The sequence below is a fragment of the Anabrus simplex genome, chromosome X (assembly GCF_040414725.1).
Source record: "Anabrus simplex isolate iqAnaSimp1 chromosome X, ASM4041472v1, whole genome shotgun sequence".
In the NCBI taxonomy this organism is placed as follows: Eukaryota; Metazoa; Arthropoda; class Insecta; order Orthoptera; family Tettigoniidae; genus Anabrus; species Anabrus simplex.
In genome coordinates this window covers 204,626,421-204,651,727 of record NC_090279.1, presented here as the reverse complement: position 1 = coordinate 204,651,727, position 25,307 = coordinate 204,626,421, and the positions used below count along the sequence as shown (strand labels likewise).

Here is a 25,307-nt window from a genome sequence, read left to right as displayed (position 1 = left end):
TCACTTGTGATTCATCAGCTTTTCTGAGTACGGTGTTACATTTTACGAGGTTGTGTGCCACAGTCATATTGCATCAGCTGTTCTCATAACAGTAGTGTGTGAGCAACAGAGGTAAGGCGATGCTCACGTTTTGATAACTATCAATTTCGGAGTAAAGCCGTGCCGAGCATAGTACTGTCGTGGTTGGAACAGAACGAGGGTGGACCGAGGAAAAGCAATGTCAGACTCGGGTAGGGGCCGCATGATCAATAACCCATGCTCTCCAGTTGATGCCCGAGGATCCCGTTTCAGTCGCGTCGAACAGCAAGAAGCAGGGGATACCGTGGATGCATTCTACTGACCACAGGGAAAGACTGCTACAATGTTCGTGGCGATTACTGTTTTAAGTGCTTCAGGGCTCTCCGTGCCCAACATCTTGCACAGAGGCTGATGTCCTAAAAGCCACTTTGAGTGCACAGGACAAAGCAAAACACTGGGCATATGTAATATGAAGATTACACAGGTTATATTTTTGTTTACTTCAAACTGCCTTGTACATAAATTTGTAAGTTTTTGACTGTAAAATAATTTAAAAAAACATTTTAAGAGTAATTTCAACTTGGTACCATCCTCTGACAAACCGCACATAATTGAATCCACACACCAATACGTGCACGAAGCAAGAGGAAACAGAATCAAAAGTGGTATGCTAAGCGGATCAGCTTTAGTTTTAACATATCTCTTATTCAACATGAGAATTATTACTCCAAGAGCAGCAGGAAAGCGATTACTTGACGGTGGGAGTTTGAATTAATTTCAATAGTGTATCATTATACACAGCTAATGGGTAAAAATAACAAATCAGGGGCTTTTAAAAGAATCTTATTGAATTGGCCAGAAAAATTTTTCACTTCTTGAATCTGGGACATATTGTAGACCTAACCTTACTCAAGCACCTCACTTTCCTATCCAACCGCCCTTGGTCAATTCTTGTTCTCCTCTGACCCCAATGGTATTAGACTTCCGAGACCTAGGATGCCTCACATTCCTTTGCTACGGACTTAGTTAGTTCGAGGCTTACCAAAATATTTGTCAAGTTATCACAAAACCTGTCTACCTGTAAGAGTGATCATTTTACTCAATCCTGTCAATTGCTCTTTCCACTACATTTAACTTCTGGAATGAAATACATCGAACAGCTTAATATTGTGTAACCAAGTGAAATGAAATTGCGGTTTTTTTTTTTTTTTTTTGTGCCGGGAGTGTCCGAAGACACGTTCGGCTCGCCAGATGCAGGTCTTATGATTTGACTCCCGTAGGCGACCTACGCGTTGTGATGATGAAATGATGAAGACTAACACATACACCCAGCCCCTGTGCCAGCGCAATTAACCAATGGTGACTAAAATTCCCGGCCCTGAGAGAAATCGAACCTGGGACCCCTGTGACCAAAGGCCAGCAAGCTAACCATTTAGCCATGGAGCCGGATTTTAACCAAGTAAGTTATAGTGTTTGCCTTTTTCAATTTCCCAGTACATACATAGTTTCGACTCCACTTAACAAAAATAAAAATGGACAGAGAGAAAGATATTACGTCCTTTAAAATATATATCAACCCATTGCGGCCGAGCGAGTTGGTTGTGTGGATTGGATCGTGTAGCTGTGAGCTTGTAATCTGAAAATAGTGGGTTCAAAACCCACCCTCAGCAACCCTTAGGATTTTCTTTCCCGTTGTTTTCCAAATTTCACGCTAGCCAAATGCTGGGGTTATACTTTAATTATGAAGGCCACGTCCGCTACTATCCCAATTTTAGCCCATACCCATCCTTCCGTCACCGAAAACATTCCATGTGTTAGTGTGACGTTAAAATATTAGATAAAAAAGAACCATTTCGACAGATTAAGCATTTCACTTATATGACTTTGTAGTTTTAAGTGACTGCAGATATCGCGATCATAGCCAAGGAACCTCCTCAAAATCCAATCCTAACCACAAACTCGCGATTCTCATTTCACAAATTCCACATCTATTGAACTGAACTCTAATTTCCACTGCTTGGTGAAAAGCTGATGAAAAAGTCTCACAGCTATCAAGTTACAAAAATGAATTTGAAATTTACTTGAACCGCAAGGTTCTTCACCCGGTAAGAGCATGACCATATAAGGGAGATAGCAACTCCCACACATAATAGACTACGAAGATTTACACCACGATCGTTTGTGCACGAAACCATAAATATTGTAAATACACGAAACTGCCTAAAAAGAAGTAAGGATGTTTTAACTGTAAAGGTAAAACATGCCATTTTATTCACTGTCATTGAAGCACATGGCACCGACTTCTGGGAGGTACTAATAAGAGACTTTCATGTTTACTTACATTTTCATTGTCCCTTTCGGACCTAAATTAGTTCTCATAACATCCTGGATTCCTTTTGCTGCTGATATATTAACAGCCAAAGCCTGTGCCGCTCTGGCAAATTCAGCTTTAGGATTTAATAAACTTATCGCAGCCATTTCAGCACCCAACAAAACAATTATTCGAAACTACTAGACCAAAGAGAATGAGTACCACACCAAACTAGACAGATGGAGCCAGGTGTGGTCAGATGACTTCGGCAAAGAGGATAAAAGTGAAACCTGGTACCAACATTTCCAAACTCATGTAAAATTTCTCGTAATAGGGATGTACTGAAACACTACCGCTAGATGTCTCACGTGTAGTACCCGGTATGCGCTTGTCGATCGTCATTTGTTTGTATGTGTTTTTAATGGAAGTTACCTAGTTAAATGCTGAAGTTAAAGATTTAATATATCGTTACGACAACAAAGACAACAATAAAATTGTGATGCCTGACTATTGCTGTGTCCCAATACCCCAAAATCAAGGTCGACCGAATTCATACCATCAATTTCCTAAGCAAGATGCTTTCCGTAAAAAGTGGTTGCATGCGATTCGTAGGCAGGACCTACGTAATAAAAATATGACTCCTAATATCAAAGTCTGCTGAAACATTTTACAGTTGAAGATTATGTCATTACTGAAACTGGTAAGTAAACCAATTAGTACTAATTAAGAAATAACTTTATAATAAGGTAGTACATTCTCAAAAGTTAATATGACCTATTTCAATAATTTTAGGCGAAAGACGAAGACTTAAAGAGAACGCTGTACCTTCGATATTTGCATGGTGTGGCACAGGTACCTTGGAAATAACTCAGAGAGCAACAAGATATAGAAGTGGGAAAACAGCCATAACACCGTGTGCGGTACGGTACCCTGAATCACACAGTGACCTATAATTGGATGCCGTTATGCATCACTAGACCGAGCGCCAAAAGTTGGTTGCGAGATAATCGCGTTTAAATTTGGTTCTCTGTAAATTCGAGCGAACAAAATTTTGCTAAATATGGTATTACTGGTGTTGTAGGATAATAGATTGTACCTTCCCACCAAATTTCAACATTTTTATACTCGCACTACATAGGTTTCCTTGAAGAAATGGCGCTTAGTCTACTGATGCAATTTAAGGTTTTTCTCAAGTGCGAATAATGTATCACATTGCTACACCAATAACCCCTAACTGTTGAGTATCTAGTGAGTAAAACTTCAAAAAATATAACGTGGCGGCAACCATGATTAAAAACTGAATCTCCTCCTGTCTGAAAAGGCCCGCTAAGTGCTTGATCCACCACGAGCCGCGTCACAACTCCGGTATATTATTCAAGTTTTAGATGGAGAAATTCTAGAAGGGAAGCTATTCTCTAAAGTCGTTGCTATAACGACTTATTGATTTGAGGAATTTCAACTTATCTGGGTCAAATACAAATGGTAAGACACGAGCCATTGTAGTCTATACAATTTTTGAAAGGATTTTCCTTCACGATAGGCCTATTATATTCTGAGAGTACAGTATTGACGTGATATTTTTAAGCCTATAGGTAAGTTTTGTTCTGCTTGAGACAGAAAATGTGATTATAGATATATTCTCCCATAAATACACACAAATCACTGGACAGGTAATAAGATTGTTGCTCTCAGTTCATTCAATCTCGATATAAGGATCTCCATTAAATCCATCCACGACATCCACATTGTCAGAATCTGCTTGAAGATTCTAGTAAAATTGTTTAGCATCTGCAGGTATTAGGTGCATCAGCGAACCAAAGTATCTTCGTTTGGCTTCAGAGATAGGTTTTCCTTTTCGCCACAGAGGTATTAATGCCTGGTGAAAGGGAACTCTACTTTCCCGTGGTCGTCCCTGTCTTGACTTATTTAGAGTTACTTCCTGAGATTCACCATCGAATTCTAGAGAATGATTCTCAGATGCACCTGTTGTGTGAGATCAGTTAGTGTAACCTCTTTGATTCATGTTACTCCTGAGATTTGTTTACGAGAGCTTTGAAATAAGCAAAGAAACACACTTCAAGTTTTAGTTTGGTATCATTTTTGTTGTTCGCAAGATGGCTTCCATGTATATATGTGTATTAAAATAAATGTGTTCGATTATTGTGGAATTGTACCCTTGTTTTATCGTTTTCGAAGTGCATTCCCAACATTTGGCGACCGTGACAGGATATTAGACAGTTATATAATCATATAAACAGTTTCATACGTAGTATTTCAAGCATGGGAGTGAATATAGCTGTGACAAAGAAATCAAGAGCGGTATTACGGCGATCAATAACCAAGATCTACAATGAGCTCGACGCGTTACTACAGATGCCGGAGAAAGATACGGAAAGTATTAGTGCACATATGGATCTATTAGAAACAAAATTTCATGAATTAACAGGTATGGATACTCTTATCTTCACTAATATGATTGAGAACGTGGAGGTTAGGGATGACGAGTTAGACAAAGAAATCAGTATGGCTGACGAGTATAAGTTCAAATTTTATAAGGTTAAGACTGTTGTTACGAAATTATTAAATGAAGACCGGAACTCAGAAGCTACTGCAGTATCAGTTAATTCTAACTCGTCACTCCAAGTTAAGCGTTCATACAAACTGCCTTTGTTGGAATTGAAAAAGTTCGGAGGTGAACTAAAAGATTGGCTTCCTTTCTGGTCACAATTTAAGAAAATTGATGAGGACCCTCTTTTAGACCCTAGTGATAAATTCCAATACCTCATACAGGCCACCACTTCTGGATCCAGAGCAAGAGATTTAGTTGAGAGCTTTCCTGCTACCGGAGAAAATTACTCTAAAGCAATATCAAGTCTCAAAGCACGCTATGGGAAGAATGATTTGCTGGTAGAAGTGTACATTAGGGAGTTGTTAAGTTTAATCTTACAGAATGCTATGAGCCCTAATAAGGTGTGTTTATCATCCCTCTATGATAAGCTTCAGAGCCATATAGGAGCCCTAGGAACCTTAGGTGTCACAACGGACAAATGTAATTCCATGCTTTTACCACTAGTAGAGTCATGTTTGCCTGAGGACATTCTAAGAACTTGGGAGAGAACTTCTTCAATCGCGCTCATTGGCCAGTCTTCTTCAAATTCAGCTGTTGAACCAGGGGGGGGGGGCAAGTATCGGTGACCAGAGTGTGAATTCCAAGAATCGTTTAGACAGTTTGATGCAATTTCTTAGATGTGAAGTAGAACAGGAACAGAAGATTACTTTGGCTATGTCAGGGTTTGGTGTTTTGTCTTCGGTACCTGTCAAGGGAGGTCCAAAGAAGAAGGAAAAGAACTTGAATTACACCACTAATCCGAATGAGAACATTCCCACAGCAGCAGGTCTCCTTACTGCATCTGGTAGAGAAACAGCAGGGTGTGTCTTTTGTTCGTCTAATCACAAGTCTCAAGACTGTATTAAGGCCCAGAAGATGACTTTGCAAGAACGTCGTCTTGCACTTGAGACTAAGAGATGCTGTTTTTCTTGTCTCAAGGTCGGACATCCAGCGAAGAAATGTAGAAATAGGCCTAGGTGCATCATTTGTAGTCGAGGACACTTTGTGGTTATGTGTGATAAGTTGCCACAAACCCAGGTAGACTCAGCCGTAGAGAGGCCGAACTCAACAGGAGACAAGATGGCTTCTAGAGCGCAAGTCCAGAAAGATGAAGCTTTAGCTAGTTTGTCGAACCATTGTGGGGTGCTGATGCAAACACTAGTTGTCAAGGTTCGGGGTCAAGGAGTTGAGCGGACTGTAAGAGCATTAATTGATTCAGCATCACAACGTTCCTACATTTTGAAGAGTACAGCCACGGAAATGGGATATCAAACTGGCAGACAGGAAAATATCCAACACTCGCTATTTGGAGGCACAACCACGGGAGTATACCATCATTGTGTGTACACTATTTATCTCTCTAGTCTGGATGGTAGCTACAACTGTCACTTTGAAGCATTAGACTAAACAAGAATTTGTGGTGCCATACCTTCAGTACAGCAAGGTCCTTGGATTGAAGAACTAAGTAGTCAGAACATTGTTTTGAGTGACATCGAATCTTATGGACCAATAGAAATATTAATTGGAGCTGATGTTGCAGGCAAATTGTTTACAGGAGGCCACAAGGTACTAAGTACTGGACTAGTGGCCATGGAAACTCGTTTGGGATGGATTTTAATGGGCAAAGTACCTTCAGAACATAGGTATGAGGAAAGTATGGCTATGGTGGTGACTGCTATGCTAACAAGAGAAGCCACCATCACAGATTTGTGGACTCTAGATACTTTAGGGATTAGCTATCCATCTGAGAAACGCAGCAGATCTGAGATTGAGTCTACTACACAGCAACATTTCCTTGATACAGTATCAGTCAATGAAGAAGAGCGGTTTGAAGTTCACCTCCCATGGGTTGAGAACCATCCTCCACTGCCTGATAATTACCAATTATCACTGAAGAGACTGATGTCTACTGTTAAGAGATTGAAGACCGAAGGTTACTATGATGCTTATCAGGAAGTACTAGATGATTTGCTGAGGGAAGGGGTGATAGAAGAAGTGCCTCCTCAGGAAATGGATGTTCATTGCCACTATTTGCCTCATCGTCACGTTGTGAAACCTGGATCAACAACACCAGTGCGCCCCGTGTTCGATGCCTCGTCTAAAGAAGATAAACAGCCCAGCCTCAATCAATGTCTTGAGAAAGGCCCTAATTTAATTGAGAAAATACCTTCCGTGTTGGCTCGTTTCCGACTGAAGAAGGTGGGAGTTGTTGGAGACATAAGAAGAGCTTTTCTCCAGATCAGCATTCGTGAGAGAGACAGAATTTTTTTGAGATTCTTGTGGTTAGACAGAAATGGAAGTCTCAAGACATACAGACATTGTCGTGTTGTATTTGGAGTCTCTCCAAGTCCTTTTCTATTAGAATCATGCATCAAACTTCACCTTGAAAATACATTAGTACTGTGTGAGAAAGGGAAGTCACCATGGCCCAAGTCATTTGTGGAACTTCTTACCCATAGCTTCTATGTTGATAATTGCCTTGCCAGTTTGGACGATGAAGAACAAGCTAAACAGTTTATTGATGTAGCTTCAGGTGTCATGAGGGAACGGCAATTTTGTCTTCGAGGGTGAGAGTTGACCGGAAGTAATGATGTTTCCGGACCTACCAATGTGTTAGGAGTCCTATGGAACAAGTCTGACGATTCCCTAGCAATCAACATAGATAACCTTCTTTCGATTAGCTTCGAGAAAATAACAAAGAAAGTTATTTTGAGTGCTGCACATAGAATTTTTGATCCGGTGGGTGTCACTTGTAGTGTAGCATTAATACCAAAATTGTTGCTTCAACAGACTTGGAGAGAAGGTTTGACATGGGATGAAGAAGTCAATGAAGAGATCAAAATGAAATTCTTGAGTTGGCTTGAAGAAGTTCCTCTTTTAGTTCAAGTCAAGATTCCTCGTTGGTTGTCTAACTGCAACAGCCCAGACGACTCCTGGACACTTCACATTTTTTCAGATGCCTGTCAGACATCATATGCAGCAGCTGTATTCCTGCGTGTTGAGCAAGGGGGTGAAGTGAGTGTTCACTTGGTGGCTGCCAAGTCAAGAGTTGCACCAACTGGAAAATCAGGCAAGGGATTGACCATTCCCAGGTTAGAACTTTTAGCAGCTTCAATGGCAACGAGATTATATGCATCGATTGTAAATGATTATTGTATTCCCGATATTAAGGCAATTTTTTGGACAGATGCTTCAACTGTTCTCGCTTGGATTCAGCGAAGTGAAGCATGGGATGCTTTTGTCATGAACCGGATTAAAGAGATACGAGAACTGTCAGTTGGTTGCGAATGGCGACATGTTCCTGGAAAAGAAAACCCATCAGATCTTCCGTCACGCGGATGTTCTGTGAAGAAGTTGATACAATGCCGTTGGTGGGAAGGCACTGGTTGGTTGAGAGAAAATCCAGACTGCTGGCCACAAACTGACTTTTCTTATAATGAGGAAGAGATAAATTCGGAGAGAAGGAAGAATGTCGTTTCATTGATATCAAGTAATTCAGAAGACATCGGTAAAGATTGGTATTACCAACACTTTTCTCAGTACAAGAAAATTGTAAGGATGGTAGGCTGGATGTTCCGCTTACTGACCAACTGTCACATCAGCAAAGCTCAACGCATACATTGTGACCTGACAAGTGAGGAATTTGTCACGGCAGAAAGGAAGATTTTACGGTGGGTGCAGGAGGAAGTGTTCATAGATGTTTTCAATTCCAAACTAAAGAGCTTACTTCCGTTTGTTGACGAACAGGGATTGATTCGTTTGATGACCAAGCTATCAAACCGGGATGATGTCAGGGACTTTTGTCATCCCATTGTGCTCCCAAAGGCTGATCACCCAGTCGTTCAGCGACTGATTATGGATGCCCATCTTAGCAACTGTCATACTGGTACGCAGATGCTTTTGTCAATTCTGAGGCAACAGTATTGGATTCTAGGAGGTAGACAAACAATTAGAGCTGTTATTAAATCCTGCATGATTTGTAAACGTCATAGTTCAAAGAAGTTGGCAGCTCATCCTTCACCTTTACCTGAGAGTAAAGTGCGTGACGCAAGAATTTTTGAAGTTACTGGAGTTGATTTTGCTGGTCCTCTTTACATCAAAGCTGATGATGGAACCTCGAAGAAGGCATGGGTTTTCTTATTCACTTGTGGAGTTTACCGCGCAGTTCGATTGGAACTGGTATCTTCGTTATCAAAAGATAGCTTTCTATAAGCTTTCAGACGTTTCTGCAGCAAACAAGGAAGACCTGTCATTGTCTACAGTGACCAGGGAACAAATTTTGTTGGGTTTAAGAACTCCTGTCACAAACTGGACTGGAATGCAATCTCACAATACAGTTCAGCGCGGAAGATAGATTGGCGTTTTAATCCTCCAGCTTCGCCATGGTGGGGAGGTTGGTGGGAACGACTAGTAGGAATGCTCAAAACTCTTCTCCGTCGAGTGCTTGGTCGATCATCTGTCAACTATGAAGAGATGCAGACAATCCTCTGTGACTGCGAAACCGTCATAAATTCTCGGCCATTAACCTATTTGTCTGACAACCCATCAGATCTGGCTGCTCTAACTCCAAACATATTTCTACACGACATAGAAGAAGTAGGAGTACCTGAGTATGACCTGTTCGAAGCAACTGATCTTCGGAAAAGGCTGCAGTATCGCCTTAAGTTGAAAAAGAATCTTAGAGAAAGATTTCGTACTAAGTATTTAGGTCAGTTGAAGTTATTCGCCAGCAAGGATAAGCCACATGATCTCAAACTGGGAGAAATTGTTTTGGTTGGCAATGATGACACTAGAAGAATGGATTGGCCATTGGGACGAGTTGTCGAGCTTGTTAAGGGAAAGGATGGCAATGTTAGAGTAGTTCGTGTCGTGACTGCTTCAGGCGAGCTTATAAGGCCAGTTCAAAGAATATACCCACTAGAACTCCAGTTTCAACCACCTGAGGATACCCAGGAAATCCGAAACTACCTAAGGAAAGACTTTGTTCCAAGTGAGGAAAATATAAAGGATAATCACGAGGCCGGAGCATGTGACTCTTCTACTCCTCCTGAAGATGGTCCTCAAGTTTCAAAGCAGACAGTGAAAATAACTCGTCCAGGACGATTAATTCACAAGCCAGAAAAGTTAAATTTGTGATACGTGTCAATTAACATATTTATTTGTGTTTATATTATTGAATTTTATCATTTGTAATTGTTTCAGAACTATTTTATGAAAGTGGCAATTTGTGCATAAAGAGTGTAAGTCAATTCATGTTAACATTCATTTGACTTAGGTGGGAGGATGTTGTGTGAGATCAGTTAGTGTAACCTCTTTGATTCTTGTTACTCCTGATATTTGTTTACGAGAGCTTTGAAATAAGCAAAGAAACACACTTCAAGTTTTAGTTTGGTATCATTTTTGTTGTTCGCAAATGGCTTCCATGTATATGTGTGTATTAAAATAAATGTGTTCGATTATTGTGGAATTGTACCCTTGTTTTATCGTTTTCGAAGTGCATTCCCAACAGCACCTTTCTTAGCAAGCTGCGTCAGTAGCATTGCCCTTCTCCTTACTTTTGGAAGTACTTGATACATCGCTGAACTTCGTTACTTGATAAACCACTCAATGTATCACCGCGTCAAAATGTCAGCACTATCGAAAACGCGGGCTTCCTCGCTGTCATCCGCGCGCAATGTGAGGAATGTGGCGCTTGGTGTAACGATGCTAACTGGAAAGTCGCTTAGTCTACTGATGCAATTTACATTTTTACTGATTTCCGCTTTGTCGCTTAGGTTTTCTCTTTACTAACAACTAACGGCCTCTTGTAATGCAATGGGGATTTTTTATAAATAGTTCAAGCCTTCCTCTAAAAGATGGCGCTAAAATCTCAATTTTCTTCAAATGGCGCTTAGTCTACTGATGCATAAAGGCATCCAATTTTACACTGGAGCACCATCAATTTCAGACTTCCTGAACAGGAAATAACTCATTACTTCCAAACTTGTAATTTTTATACCAGTATTTGTCTTATGGTCCAAAACAAGATCCTGAAACTCGTGCGCTACACGGAAATGAAGTTCAGTTGTACTGGAGGTAGCCCCAGGCACTGCTGTCATACCAATGTCGTGCCTTATGTACGCCTATAACCGGCAAAGAAAAGAAAAATACCGTATTAGGAATGTTTCCAACATGCTATTTGTACTTTAAGAATTAACAAAAACGCTAAAAGAAGGAGTTGCTGCATTTATTCCTTACTGGTACCTTTCAATCAACTCTTGCATTTTTTCCGGATATTTTTCGCCCCTTTTCTTCAATTCTGCTTCCAAATCCGCAATCGTCATTGCTCCTATACCATTTCCCGTCTTGTTGAAAACATTAGCAGAATATGGTAACTCCATTTTAATGCATTTAAAGCAAAAGTTTCATTTCTATCATCGCACATGTAGGAATACTCTATATAAGTCTCATGTAAAACAATCGAGCAGCGGAAAGCGCATGCCGGGTATTACCACTACGCTGCCTAGCGGACAAGTTTTGCGTGATACATCCCTATTTCCTGAGATCTACAGAATTTTCCTAAAAATGTATTTACAGTAAACCCCGCTGTGTTGCTAGAATATGCTTATCGTTTTAACAAAAGTCTCAAAGATAGAGAGTAAGAAACACAAAAGATGCAAACTTACTACATTCCATTGTAAAGCTCATGAATAGTAGCCAAATTAGCGTTGAAGATGAACTTCATACTTCAAACCTACAGAACGAAGAATTATTTTCTCGTGTTTGCTTTTGTTCTTCTCTTAATAATACCTCGCTTATAACAGAAAATCCCTCTGCACACAGCACCACTACCAGTTTTAAATCAATCACAACTGATCAACACTTGAGGCAGTAGCCTAGGTGGAAGATAACCTATTTGTTGTTTTCTAGTCTCTATTCAATAATTGCAAAGAATTAGGAAATTTATTGAACATATCCCTCGGTAAATTATTCCAGTCCCTAACATACCTTCTTATAAATGAATATTTTCTCAAATTTGTCCACTTAAATTACAAATTTATTTTCATGCTGCGAACTCTCCTACTTTTAAAAACACCACTCAAACGTTTCAAGTCATTCCACACCATCTCTCCATTGACAGCTCGGAACAGCCAATTATCTGTTATATCTCTTCAACGAATGACGCTTGAAATGTAAAACTACACACAATATTCTAGAACAGTTCGTGGTCAGATCTCAATCGGTACCTATACAAGCAGATTCGCAACATCACCGAGGATAGGAGAAATCCATACTGGTAACCATCCAAGTTGAAAGAGCCAAGCAAGCCTGCTCCTCCTGTATAACATTCGACATGCTGAGTATTTTTAAGAAAAGAAAAAGAAGAAACCGAACAAGGATCTGGAACAGGAGATATTAAAGGAAGTGTCGTGCTTGTCCCCATACTAATAATGCAACCAGACAATTATGACAGTAACGTATGTGGTACTGGAAGTTGGTTATAAGGGCCAGGAGAAAACACTAGAGCAGAAACAGAAATATATTGAACTTCAAGCGATGATCATCAATACTTTTCAATGATATCACAAGAGGTTCTTTGTCCTCATCGAAAATTGCAATGTTATCACAGTACGGAAGAGTTTCAATTTCTACACCGTGAACTTTTACCGCGAACAAAATTTATTCCTTTGTAAATTCAGTATACCTTCATTTTAAGCGTTAAACGCGACTGACTAGGCCATATTTAACATTTTTGCCACCTCGGTCAATTACCGTAAAAGTAATAGGATTAAATGTTTATGTAACCATACTTGTCTCAGACCGGATGCCCTATCTGAGTTAATGAGACGAAATGAATGATGATATAATTGATAGTAGGAAGGGAGAGGGTGAAATCCAGTGCTGGCACATAGCCAACTCCTGTCAAATAGCACCAACGGAGTCTGATCAAGGCTTAGCGACGAAAACCGACGGACGAATCATAATCAACAGCGTCAAAGAGCCTTCTTCCATGTGAACACTCAATAACACTCCTGAGAGCCATGGCACACAATGAAGTGATTGGAAATTGTATATTACCAACTCTCTTACCCTGCCAACGAACGTTAGATGGTGATAATTTGTTTTTGGACCAACTGGCTTTGAACTGGCTAATCATGCTGTATGATCATTGAGACTTGAGTCTTAACTATCATAGACACCAGGCGGTCGTAAATACAAATAATGCAAATATTATTGACAATATCCATGTTGCAAAGTTGCACAGTATGGTGGTAATGCTGATGTTCGTGCAAGTATTCGATCAGAGAACAAATCCCGATTTGGAACAATAAATATTTTAACAATGAATGGAAAGGAAAATGAAATGATTGACCTAATGGAGAGACGAAAACTCGACATCCTGGGATTAAATGAAAAAATGGAAAGGGAAAGGAATGAAGAAACTAAGAAAGAAGTACACCTTGTACGGGATGGGTAACAGTAAACAGAAAAGAAATGGAGTGGAATTTATAGTGAAACAGAATGTTGAACCAATAGCTGAAGTTGAGTATGTAAATGAAAGAATTATAATAATGCACATACATGTAAACAAGGAACTACTGAAGATAGTAGGTGTATGCTCCACAGACAGGATGTAGCGTGGAAGAAAAAGAAGATTTCCTCAATGAACTGGAAACACATATTGTTGGAGATGGGATCGTGATAATGGCACTTATGAATGCCTATGTGCGAATTGATAGAATGGGATGTGAGAATGTTCTGGGCCCACATGCGTATGGCGATAGAAATGAAGGTGGAAATAAACTGTTGGACTTGTGTATAAGAATAACCTGATAATAAAGAACACATGGTATATGAAGAGGAATAGCCATAAGATCAGCCGATATTGCTGGGATGGACAGTATGGAACATTCAATGATTTTATAATAACGTACAGAAATTGGGGAAGATACGTCATGAATACGAAGACAGTCCCCAGAGAAAGTATGGAAGGCGATCATAGAATAATTTTGGAATTAAAACAAGTAAAAATCCCTAAAATTGTACTGAAAAAGAAGGATTTTCGAATTATAGGAGGAGGATTAATGAATGGCATTCCAAGATTGTATAAAAAAGAAGTTGTCTAACACAGAAAACAAAGGCTAAGGGAAAGGAGACACGTTAGTGGACAGACAAAACAAAAAAGAAAAGAAAAGAAAGGAATAAGGTGAAGAAAGAAATGGATAAGGAAAAGAAAATACCTATCCGAGAAATGACGATAAAATAGAAAGGTTACATGTGGAATACAAAAGATTGAAACTACAAGTAAAGAAGAGTATCAAGAAAGATAAGGAGAAATGTTGGGGAAAGTTTACCAACAAAATTGAGCAAGATAGCCGGGGAAATCAGAAACTATTACGCAAAGTAATCGAAAAGAATAAATCAAGAAAAATCAAGGCATTAGAGAGAGAAGTTGAATCATAGTACATGACGAAAAGAGGCTTCAGAAGGTGATAGCAGGCTATTTAGAAAAACTTTATAATGAGGATGACTGCTCGGAGGAAGACGGAGATAATAGCATGGAAATAATAGACGGAGAAAATAAGAAAACCAGATAAAGTGATTGGAAATTGAAAGGGCAGTGAAAGCAATGAGCAAAGGTAAAGCTAATGGAAAAGACGAATTAAATGTTGACACGATTAAGGCAACAGTGGCTATGCAGAGCTCTAAATGCCATATGGAAGGATGAAAGGATACCTGAAGATTGGCAACAAGGAAGCATTGTACCATTGTTCAAATAAGGAAATAGGAAAAAATGTGAAAATTAGAGAGGTAGAATCCTATTATCACATGGCTTAAAAATAATGGAGAAAGTCAAGGATAATAGGCTGAGGGATATAATAGAAACGCAGTTAAAGGAAGAACATTATGGCTTTGATCGAATAGATCGACAAGACTTGATATTTACAGTGCGAACGATCATGGAAAAACACCTGGAAAGGAACAAGGAAATCATCTCCGTATTCTTGTATCTGGAAAAAGCTTATAGTACAGTTAAGAGAAAACATATGTGGGAATACCTACGGAAAAGGAATGTACAAAAATCGTTAAGTAACAAGATAAAAATGTATCATGAGAGTAAAAGCAGTGTACAAGTGGGGAGTGGTGACTCTGAAACTTTTTATACCAAAAAGGTCTCAAGCAAGGAAGTGCACTGTCGCCATTACTGTTTATTATATTGATGGATGAATCGTAAAACAGAGTATCAGTAGTAATGAATTGATGAAGTGAATGCTTTGGTATTTGCAGATGATGTGGTGATTTGTGAGAAGGAAGAAAAGGAAGTACAAAGGAGACTGGACTTTTGGAATGAAAATCTGAAGGAGTTTGGAATAGTAATTAGTAAAAAGAAAAAATGTAGCCCTGCACTGTGGAAAAGAGAAAAAGAGAAGCCAAGTGAACATAGACGGAGAACGATTAAAGGATGTGGAACAGTTTACATATCTGGGTAGCATTATTACTGGAAGTAATGAAATCATCCCTGAAATTAATAACAAACTAAGTAAAGGTACAACATTTTATCATCAAGTCAGAGAGCTTATATGAGATGACAAAGTATCCAAGAGAAAAAAATTAACATAACCAATTCTAACATTCGGTCTAGAAACGCTGGTAACTAATAAGGGACAAGATAGTAAGGTCCAAGCAGTAGACGTGAAATTTCTAAGAACATCGGTTAAAAGGACAAGAAGATATAGAATTCAAAATAGGAATTAAAATCAGAAAGGAGCTCTATATAGAACTGTTAGTACAGAAGATACAGAAAGCAAGACTGAGATTGTTCGGACATGTAAACAGAATGGGAAAGGAACGGGTAGCAAGAAGGGAATTAAAAAGGGAATTTAAGGAAATGAGAGCAGATGGAAGACCGAGAAGAAGGTGGATGGATCAGGTTTGAAAGGAAATTGTAGAAGCTGGATTGGATATGGCGGAAGTAATGGAGCAGGAAAAATGGAACGACAGAGAGGAGTGGAGGAGGCTTGTTAAACACACCCGGGTGACTGGAGAGGGACATTGATGATGATCTAAGTTCATCAAACTTCTACATTCTTCTTACGCGTATAATATTTTTCGTTGTGCATCAGTAGCCCTCTCTCATGGCGTTGAATGCCACGAAGTTGTAACTTACCGTCGTGTCACAAGTAAATCGCATACTGATTGATCGGATATATATATATATATATTCGTATAGAAATACGCACGATTTTTAATGCAGGTGCCACTGTCAAATACATGTTATCTTTCGCGCGCCACACATTCATTATCTTAAACTTAGACGACTCAATGTTTTTGCATGTAAGAAACAGGAACCGGTTTCACATTTTCATATGATTGCATCTGATACAGTTTCTTGATAAAATCAACATTTATATCCCGGGAACCATCAAACATATTTTTTAAGTAAAGAATTTCTTACTTTTCAGAATGTGCCATTGTCGAAAGCAAGAAGAGGCATTTCACTATCAACAGGACGACAGATCTTCGGTTTAATGTGTTTTGAAGAAGACATTTCTTTTATCCTGCTAACATTAACCTTATGATTGTCACTCACAATGCGCAACACGAAAAAAACGCAAGCTTCGAATTCCTTTATTGTTTTCAGTGTTAAAGTGTGTAGTTCTGTACCTAAAAACCTCTTAAAGAAAAACATTCTGCTGTAACCTTTATTTTGTAGTCACAGCAGAAATTATAAAACAGAAAAGGTTATTGACTAGGGTAATTCGATTTCTACTTTCGCTTGCATGACAGTCATCTTGAGTAGTTTTTATTCGCTCAACATGGAATGAAGCGTCTCTCTGTTGAAAGAAGGTATCGAGTTTCTTGTCATATAACATCTGCTGTTCGATGGACTACCAACAATCACAATCTCTCTGCTTCATTTAGGCACTGACTTTCTGCTAAAAGGCGCTCCTTTACTAAGAGTGTTATTCCAGTCTCGCAGTTCCTAAGTAACGTGAAAGTGTGGATTTATTCGTGTGGCAAACATATCTTTTCGGTGATCTTGAATTGAAATTCGGCGAGAATTCCTTTCTTGAAATAACGTTTAGCCATTTATGAATTGTTGCTCGTTGAGAGGAAATTAACAAAACGAAATCCCACTTGCCGATCTTCTTTTCATCTTACATTAAGGCACACATCAATAAACAATATTATGTACATACACATTAAGACGGTTCACGACCAATGAAACAATCCAAATAAGGTAAACATAGGCTCAAATTACACCAGCACTCTTAGCAATGATCACCGATCGTGTCTTGTCAAGCAGGCTAATGCCAGCTTCTCAGCGCTCCAAGCGTCTGAACTGGTAACTACGCCGTGTTCGCTCGTTTACATGTGTGACTGGGCGAATCAGGAGGCGTATTAGCGCAGTCAGGGTAGAGGGCGATGGTATCCTTTACTGAATGCTAATGTGAGAGCAATCAGGATAAGCGTGCTACACCCCACCTCTACGAGTGGGGGTGAACTCTATTGTCTGTAAATAAGTGGTCAATCCTTACAATTCTTATTTACATCATTTTTCTACCTACTTACCTAATATTATTTATCAGCGTTTATTTTATCTTGATTAGCTCTCAAATTGTTCATGTTGGTGTCAGTAAGGGCATCCAGCCGTAAATCTTCATGTTGGATAAATGCATTATTAACGGATTTATTCAATTTGTTTTGTACCTCGCACCGACAGATGGCGACGATAGACTAGGAAAGTGTAGGAGTGGGAAGGAAGCGACCGTGGTCTAAAGCAAGGTACAGTCAAAATATTTACCTCGTGATAAATGGAAACAACAAGAAAACACCCCCATATTCAGGGCTGGCGAGGATAGGGGTCGAACCTCACTATCTCCCGGATGCAAATTCAAAGCTGCGCGATCCTAATCGCACAGCTAACTCGCCCGGTCGTCAACGGGAAAAAGACAGTAAAAAGTGAGAGGACGTGAATGCATGTAAGGTAGGAAAGATCATTTTTCAACCTAGTCTAATAATGTAGAACATCACATTGTTTTTTTACCGGAAGGTAGACCCCGTTCATTTAAATGAAGCACCTTGGAGAATGCCATCTACAAACTAAAACGCGCAACAACTAATACAAGAAGTTCTGACTTTTCTCTACAGATGTCTCTACTAAAATCTTGTTATGCCCTCTCGTGTGAAGAGGAGCTATTGAATTCGTAAAGTATATTTTATTTGAAGATTTGCTGCACTGAATTGATTATTCTTTTTGGTGTGTTAAAGTCAATTACACATTTGTCTCTTCCCGCCAACTTTAGATGTTGGCCAATAGAAAATTGAGTATATTTATTTTTCCTCCAATTAAACGCTTCTGGTATTTATTTAACTAACCAATTAGAATTGGGGGTGGGTCTGGCCTTAACACAGAGTTTTCTGAAACCTTCCTCTTAGGTATAAAAGCTGGCACATTTTTGGACCAGGCTGGCTTATTTAATCGCTCCAGTGTAGTGTGTGTGTGTTTATAAAGGAGGCGGGTTGCCTCGTCCATCATCGAGTAGTCCACCAACTCAAGGTAATGGCAGCCCTGATTTAACTAATTGATAGTTTTTTGACAGCTAGCACGAGGGGAGGTTTTCCAATCTGTAATAATGTAATTTCAATTTTCTAAAATGTAAATTTCAAACTTCTAATGTAAATCTCAAACAAACCAAAGGAACTTAAACGTTATCTGGGAATATCGTGTTCCCTATCAACTTCATTTTGAAGTGACTATGACTTGGTAACCGTTTTCTATTTGTAACCTTTGTAACTTAAATATTTTCTCCCTCTAGTCACCCCCAGTACCATAGGATTCGCCTTTGTAAATTCGGGCCATAAGCCCAAATAGCGTTTTAAGCTTTTCATTGCAAATTTCATGGAGCGCAAATGTCCGCCTCCACACCATTTTGAATTTTGGCCAGTTACTTTAATCTATTGCTTTTCACAAAGGCCCGGAAGAATGGTATTCAATATCCCTGTGAAATTCGATTCCATTCCTTTTATGTTAAGACGTTAGCCAGTTGAGCATACTAGACAGTGAATACTGCTCGAATTTGTAAAATGTAGGTTGCACTTTTGAAAGGCCTGGAAGTTAAAGGTAAATTTTATAGAGCTTGGATGCACTTTCTGCTAATGTAGAGATATACATGTAAATGTTGATTGGTGTCTTTAGAAGGCTGGTAAGGTGTAATGTTTGGAGAGTAGTCTCCTAGATAAATTGGTGGAGCAAAGGTGCTCTGTTAAGAGTGTACATTTGAATACTATGTTCCTACTACTGGTGTAAAGGAAATTGGGAGATCCGTCACTTTGACTGTTTGTTGAAAGAAGCCGCAGCGCTCGTGGAGAGTGTATAATTAGGGAGCTTCAAGCTCAAAGTTGTTAATGAACTTTCGAAATTGTTATCCCATCTTACGCTATTTTGTACCTGAATTGTGAAAATTCAATGTACTAAAGAAACCAAGAATAGCAGAGGAAGAAAATATAGCTATAAATTTAAAGTTTTAAAATTAATCTGATTGTCTTGTATCGGTCCATTCATGCCCTCACCTTCTGTCACCTCAGTAATCCACAAAAACACGTTAACATCCCTGTGGAGATAAAAACAGCATCAACTTTGGCAAAATTCAAACAAAGAGTCAAGCATTATTTTTGGGAAAGGTACAGTGCTGTTTAAATCAAAATATCAGATGTCATTTAAGGCATTCTCCCAAACAATCTTGCAAACTGTCCGCAACTATTCTTGTACATCTACAACTTTTATGTTAGGTAAATGTAAATACTCTGTAATCTGTTCTTGTACCTCTGCAACTCTGTGTTATGTATATATACTGTAAATACTCTGTAATCAATTCCTGTACGTCTGCAACTTTTGTGTTACGGTATGTAATTGTAAATAATCTGAAATCTATTCTTGTACTTCAGCAACTCTTATGTAAATGAAAATACTCCATAATCCATTCTTGTACCTTTGCAACTTTCATCTTACGTAAATGTAAATACAGTCAGAAATAATTCTCTGTAATCCTCATATTGATGATGTACATATTTTATATATTGTATGTGTTTATATGTTCAACCATTTACTAATTATCTTATATACACAAACTATATTTTGATGTGTAAGTGCCCGCCAGTATGTAATGTCCTGTACAATTCCTATGTATGAGCCTGCAGGCTCGTTGGAATTAATTGAAATAAATGAATGAATGAATGAATGAATGAACAGTTTTATTCATTCTTTATTTTATTTTATTTTATTTTATTTTATTTTATTTTATTTTATTTTATTTTATTTTATTGGTTCCAAATACATTTCTAAATTCCTTCTAACAGGGTTCACATTCTATAATCATTGCATTCGGACCGTCAAAATTATATCCACTATCTCCACGGTGATTGTAGTGGCGTGTACAACGTCGTCATGCGGTAACCTCGAGTAAAGCCTTTGTATAGAAAGGCAGCTTTTCCCAAGCAAAATCTACGTCGTGAGCAGCATACGTTGACAGAAAACCTGATAGTAAATAGTTAATTAAATGTTGCGGCATTCGAAGTAAGCTACCATGTTTGTAACCGCCTGAAATAGCATCACTTACTAGTGAGAAATGGATAGTGCGTAGCGCATCAGGCTTAACGTTCGGCGAACAGACTTCGGATTTACAGCTGTGTTTGGTGTTATTCTCTAAGTTTTTCTCTCCCAGTTCACTCCTCATTTCTTGTCGATCCATATTACTTCTAAACACACATTGATGGCAACGGTGTCGGTACTTTCCTATTAATTTACACAGACACACACACACACCATTTTTTCAATGGTAGACTACATTTGGCTTTACGTCACACGGACATAGACAGGTCTTATAGTGAGATGGGAGTGGAAAAGTTTAGGCAGTTGGAAGAATGCGCCGTAGCGTTAATTAAGATACACCCGCAGCATTTGCCTGGTGTGAAAATGGGAAGCCACGGAGAACTATCTTCAGGGCTGGCGATAGTGTGGTTCGAACTCACTATCACCCGGATGCACAATGCTAAGTAACTGAACTGAACGTGTCAGCGAATTCGTTTGTTATATATTTTTTCTTTTCATGCTTGGTGTGAGATTTTATTATATGATATTAGCAGACGCGAGATAGTTGTGTGTAAAAGAAATCACCACTATACATGTGTGCGATCGCCAGACACACAGCTCGGTACGTCGTGAAGGTGTCCTAGTCAGGAAGCCGCAGACGAAGTTTTTACCAAGCCCGTAGAGGTCAACGTGTCGCGGGAAATTTGGGTTAACACGCTTAGAGGAAGGTTGAGCAGTATATATCCTTGCGGGCCGGCAAAATATGAACACATTGCCGAAATGTTAGCAGGATGTGAACTCGAATGTTGAGATGGTATGCCCACTAGGTTTTAGAAAGTAGTTTTGAAAATACGTGTCCCCATTATACGTGTATATAAAGTGGTTGTTTGCTTGTTGAAATTACACGACTGTGTGTTTTTGAAGTGAGTTCACCATGATCGTACACAGAACTCTGCTTGAAAAACTCCCCGCCTTACGAGAGTTTTCGGGCATAAAAGAAGAGTGCGACAACACAATTTTAGTTAAGTGGAGGGTCCGTTCGAACGGGCGGTACTAAATTGTATAAGAGAATTAACTTACGAAGAGTTTCAGCTCTTCGTTAGTTTGTATTCTTACATTATTTCCGATCTGGATAACCCCCACTTCACTCTCTTCTTTCTCCAAAATGTAATTACTTCACTTGTAGTTTAATTTTAATCAAACTGGGCGAGATTATACCATTTTTGGAAGAGATGTCCGAAGAAGTGCATGGGGAGTTTTAATTTTTATTTTAAGAAAATATCTATTGTGCGATAGGGAAAGACGAGCTTATTTAATCCTTTCTTTCTTTCTCCTTTCTTCCCTTCTTTTTCTTCTTCCTTATTTAATACTACATTAATTTTCCTTTCCACATAGGGGAAGAAAAAGTAAGAGTATTAAAATTATTCCCACCCTTATAGATGGGTGTAAATGAGTTTTGTTTACTTTTATTTTGAAAGAAAGAGTATTTCTTTCTTTCTTTCTTTCTTTCTTTCTTTCTTTCTTTCTTTCTTTCTTTCTTCTTCTTTGGAAGGAAAGAAGGAAAGCAATCTAATCTTAGAAAAGAAAATATAAGGTTATTTCTTTATTTTAGTCATCTTCAGTTCTTTTACGTCCCGCCAACACAGGTAGGTGTAGGAGTAGGATGGAAGTGAGCGTGGTTATAATTAATGTACAGCATACGCTATTTGTCTGGCGTGTAAATAGTAAATGATGGAAACATTTCTTTAAATCAGCTGACAGCCGAGGTTTCGAATCTACTATCTACTATCTCCTGGGTGCAAGCTTATAGCTGTGCGCCGCGTAACTGCATGGCCAACTCGTGCGGTAGTGATTGTTTATCGGGAAACAAATAAAAAAGTAGACTTAAAACGTTATCTAATTTATTAATATATATGTTACATAAATGATTTGAATTAGTTATGTATAGCTGAAACGTAAACATTTTCCTGATCGAGGTAAAGCGCTACGTCGACACCAACAAAACAAACACCACTGTTTCGTCAGAGAGAGAATTCTGCAACAATAGGGAAATATATTACTATAAGTAAGTACATCTAAATGTAGTAGTAGACAATAGAGTAGAAGTGTACAAAACAAAAACCGCTGTTTCTTGAGAGACCTTAACACACAGTGCTATGTTCTATTCAAGGCAGCTCTCAAATTTTAATTTGTATGTTAATATTGGCGATACTGGTGATAGCTGCATGTGCTTGTGGCACGAGGGTATAGCAGGTCGCGGATGCAACGGAATTGCTTCATGTCTCTTCCGTGTTCTCACATCCCATAACACTACTAAGATGAGATTGACACTGTGGTGTGATAACTCCGCCGGACAAAACAAAAATAGAATGATTTTAATAGTACTAGTGTACCTAGCAAAACAAAAGCAGTTTGAATACGTAGATATGAAATTTCTTGTCATCTGTCAAAGCTACATGCCATGTGACCGGGATTTCGGTGTGATCGAGAAACGTAAGAATGTGTGTAAAGTTATGGTGCCAGAAGATCTCCATAACATTGTTAGGTCGGCCAGGATTACGAAATCGTTCAAGGTAATAGCTATGCAAAACAGCGAATTCCTCGATTTTACTTCTAAGACCGGTGAGTTGCTGAATACGACGAAGGTAGAAATAAGTAAGGTTTCATGGATTCGGGTTTCCTCCATTACTCCCACGACTATCAAAACTAGGCACACATTCAATGCTATGGAAGAGTGGACAACACACCAAGTTCTAAAACAAGGGAAGAAAGTGCAAGACATTTTGAATTTGAAGTTCACTCCCTCCAATTCTGGCAGCAAAATTACAGCAGAGAAAGAAAAAGTCCTCTGGTAATGCTGGAATATATGGATCCAAAGTATCATGACTTTTATAAAAAACTTTGTAAGTGAGAAATGCTGGGAACCTGTGTAACGAAATGTTATGAATGTACGATATTAGACCTTCTTTGCTGTTTCATATTTTTGTCATCAGTTGCATAGTATAGTGTGTTCTTCTTTAATAAATGCCGTTCAAACGTACTATTGTTATTGTCGATATCATGCTCCCCGCTCCTCACACTTTTATCACTTTCTAAAGACATTTCGCATGACACTTATATCTTTGCCGAAAACTGTACATTTGTTGTACTCCTGTGTCTCACTGAGCAGGACTGTACTACACTCTATGTCATTGAAAGCCAATGAGAAAAAACGCCGCACGTATTTCTGATAACAAGGCTTCGGAGACTGACATTGCAGCCCGGACACTTATCCTTTCCCTCGATTCACGGCACGCGGCTTGCTACTGTATGCCTAATATTCGCGGGGACCGGGGAGGATAGGTGTGCTAGGCTTCGATCCGTCAGATCGCCACTGCTAACTACCAACCATGCGGTACTCATCGTATATATTCCTCACCTCATCCTTCTAACTAAATTATACAGGTAACATAGTGCTGGTATTTCACTCCCTTTTACTTCTACATACTTGTAGGATATAAGAGTAATATAGTCTTATTTTTATAGGTAGATCTGGTAAAATGAAATGCAATATTTTAGGTTTAGTGTTCTCTTTTGTTGGTTGGAATTGAATGAACCCATGATCATGGGTCGGACACCACCACTGATCTCCTGAGGAAGCCAATTAACCAGTGAACGATGGGTACGACCGCTGTAAAATTATTTTTTTATAATAATAATAATAATAATAATAATAATAATAGTAATAATAATAATAATAATAATAATAATAATAATAATAATAATAATAATAATGGTGCATGGCATCTTTATAGGCTTGGTGGTGACCTAATGAGGATGAAATGAATGGCGAAGATGCCATAAGCACCCAGTCCCCAAGTCAGGAGAATTAACAGTATGAGGGGTATGATTCTGAAAATTGGACCGGGGCCATCGGACCAAAGGGAAGCATTCTATCCATTTGGTCACAAAGCCGGACTTCAATTTGCTAAACCTTGGGCTACTATCTCCGCTGATCAGGTGTTGAGTAAAGCAGTAGCAGAGGCCAGGGCAGTAGCTTGTGAAGCTGCCTTGATAACACAGCAGGGTTCTCCGTTGGCTATTGGCTGCAGCTCAAAACGCTTAAGGCTTGACGTTCTCTCAATCAACTATCGAAACGGGGTAACCTAAGTCTAGTGGTAGCCCAAGTCTTGATCCCAGCATACGCCGCTGATGCAGACGACATTGCACTGGGAGCTCAAAGCAGAAATTTTGAGGATGGAGAAGGCATTCTTTCAGCAGACTTGGTCAAAATGGCAACATTCTTCAAGTCTTGGCGTTTGATCCCAAGTGCTTCTAAGACCAAGGCTTCATGTTTTCATCTCAGCAACCGACTCGCAAAATACGAGCCATCTGTTTTATTCCTTATTGAAAAACTAAAGTACAACACGTTCCCGTAATATCTAGGAGTCACACTGGACAGAACTCTGAACTATAAAGAACAACTCACAAAGCTCTCTCTCAAAATCGCTACAAGGAATATCATCCTGCACAACCTTTGTGGCAGTTCCTGGGGAGCCTCGGCTGACTGCTTACGTTTAACGGGTATCAGTCTTGTCTACACTACAGCGGAATACTGCCCCCAGGTATTGCTGGAAGGTGCACATGTGCATAAAGTTGATACTAAGCTGAATGATACCATGCGCTGCATAACTGCTACTGTAAAGTCAACTCCTCGCCACTGGTTACCAGTACTTAGTCATATCCCACCACCCAACCTGCGGAGAAAGGAAGCTCTGCAAAGAAGATCTGGTCATCTCCCTCATTACAAGTCCACC

General features: G+C 39.1%; 1 protein-coding gene across 1 annotated transcript in view; it reads right to left on the bottom strand.

Moving 5' to 3' along the window:
• CCT6 (chaperonin containing TCP1 subunit 6) overlaps positions 1-2,567 on the bottom strand; it is a 45,713-nt gene extending 43,146 nt beyond the window's left edge. The window contains exon 1 of the mRNA XM_067159232.2: positions 2,360-2,567. Within this exon, the coding sequence (XP_067015333.1) occupies positions 2,360-2,496 (137 nt within the window). The 5' untranslated portion in view covers positions 2,497-2,567. The remainder of the gene's footprint in view (positions 1-2,359) is intronic.
• Between the last annotated feature and the right edge of the window lie 22,740 nt (positions 2,568-25,307).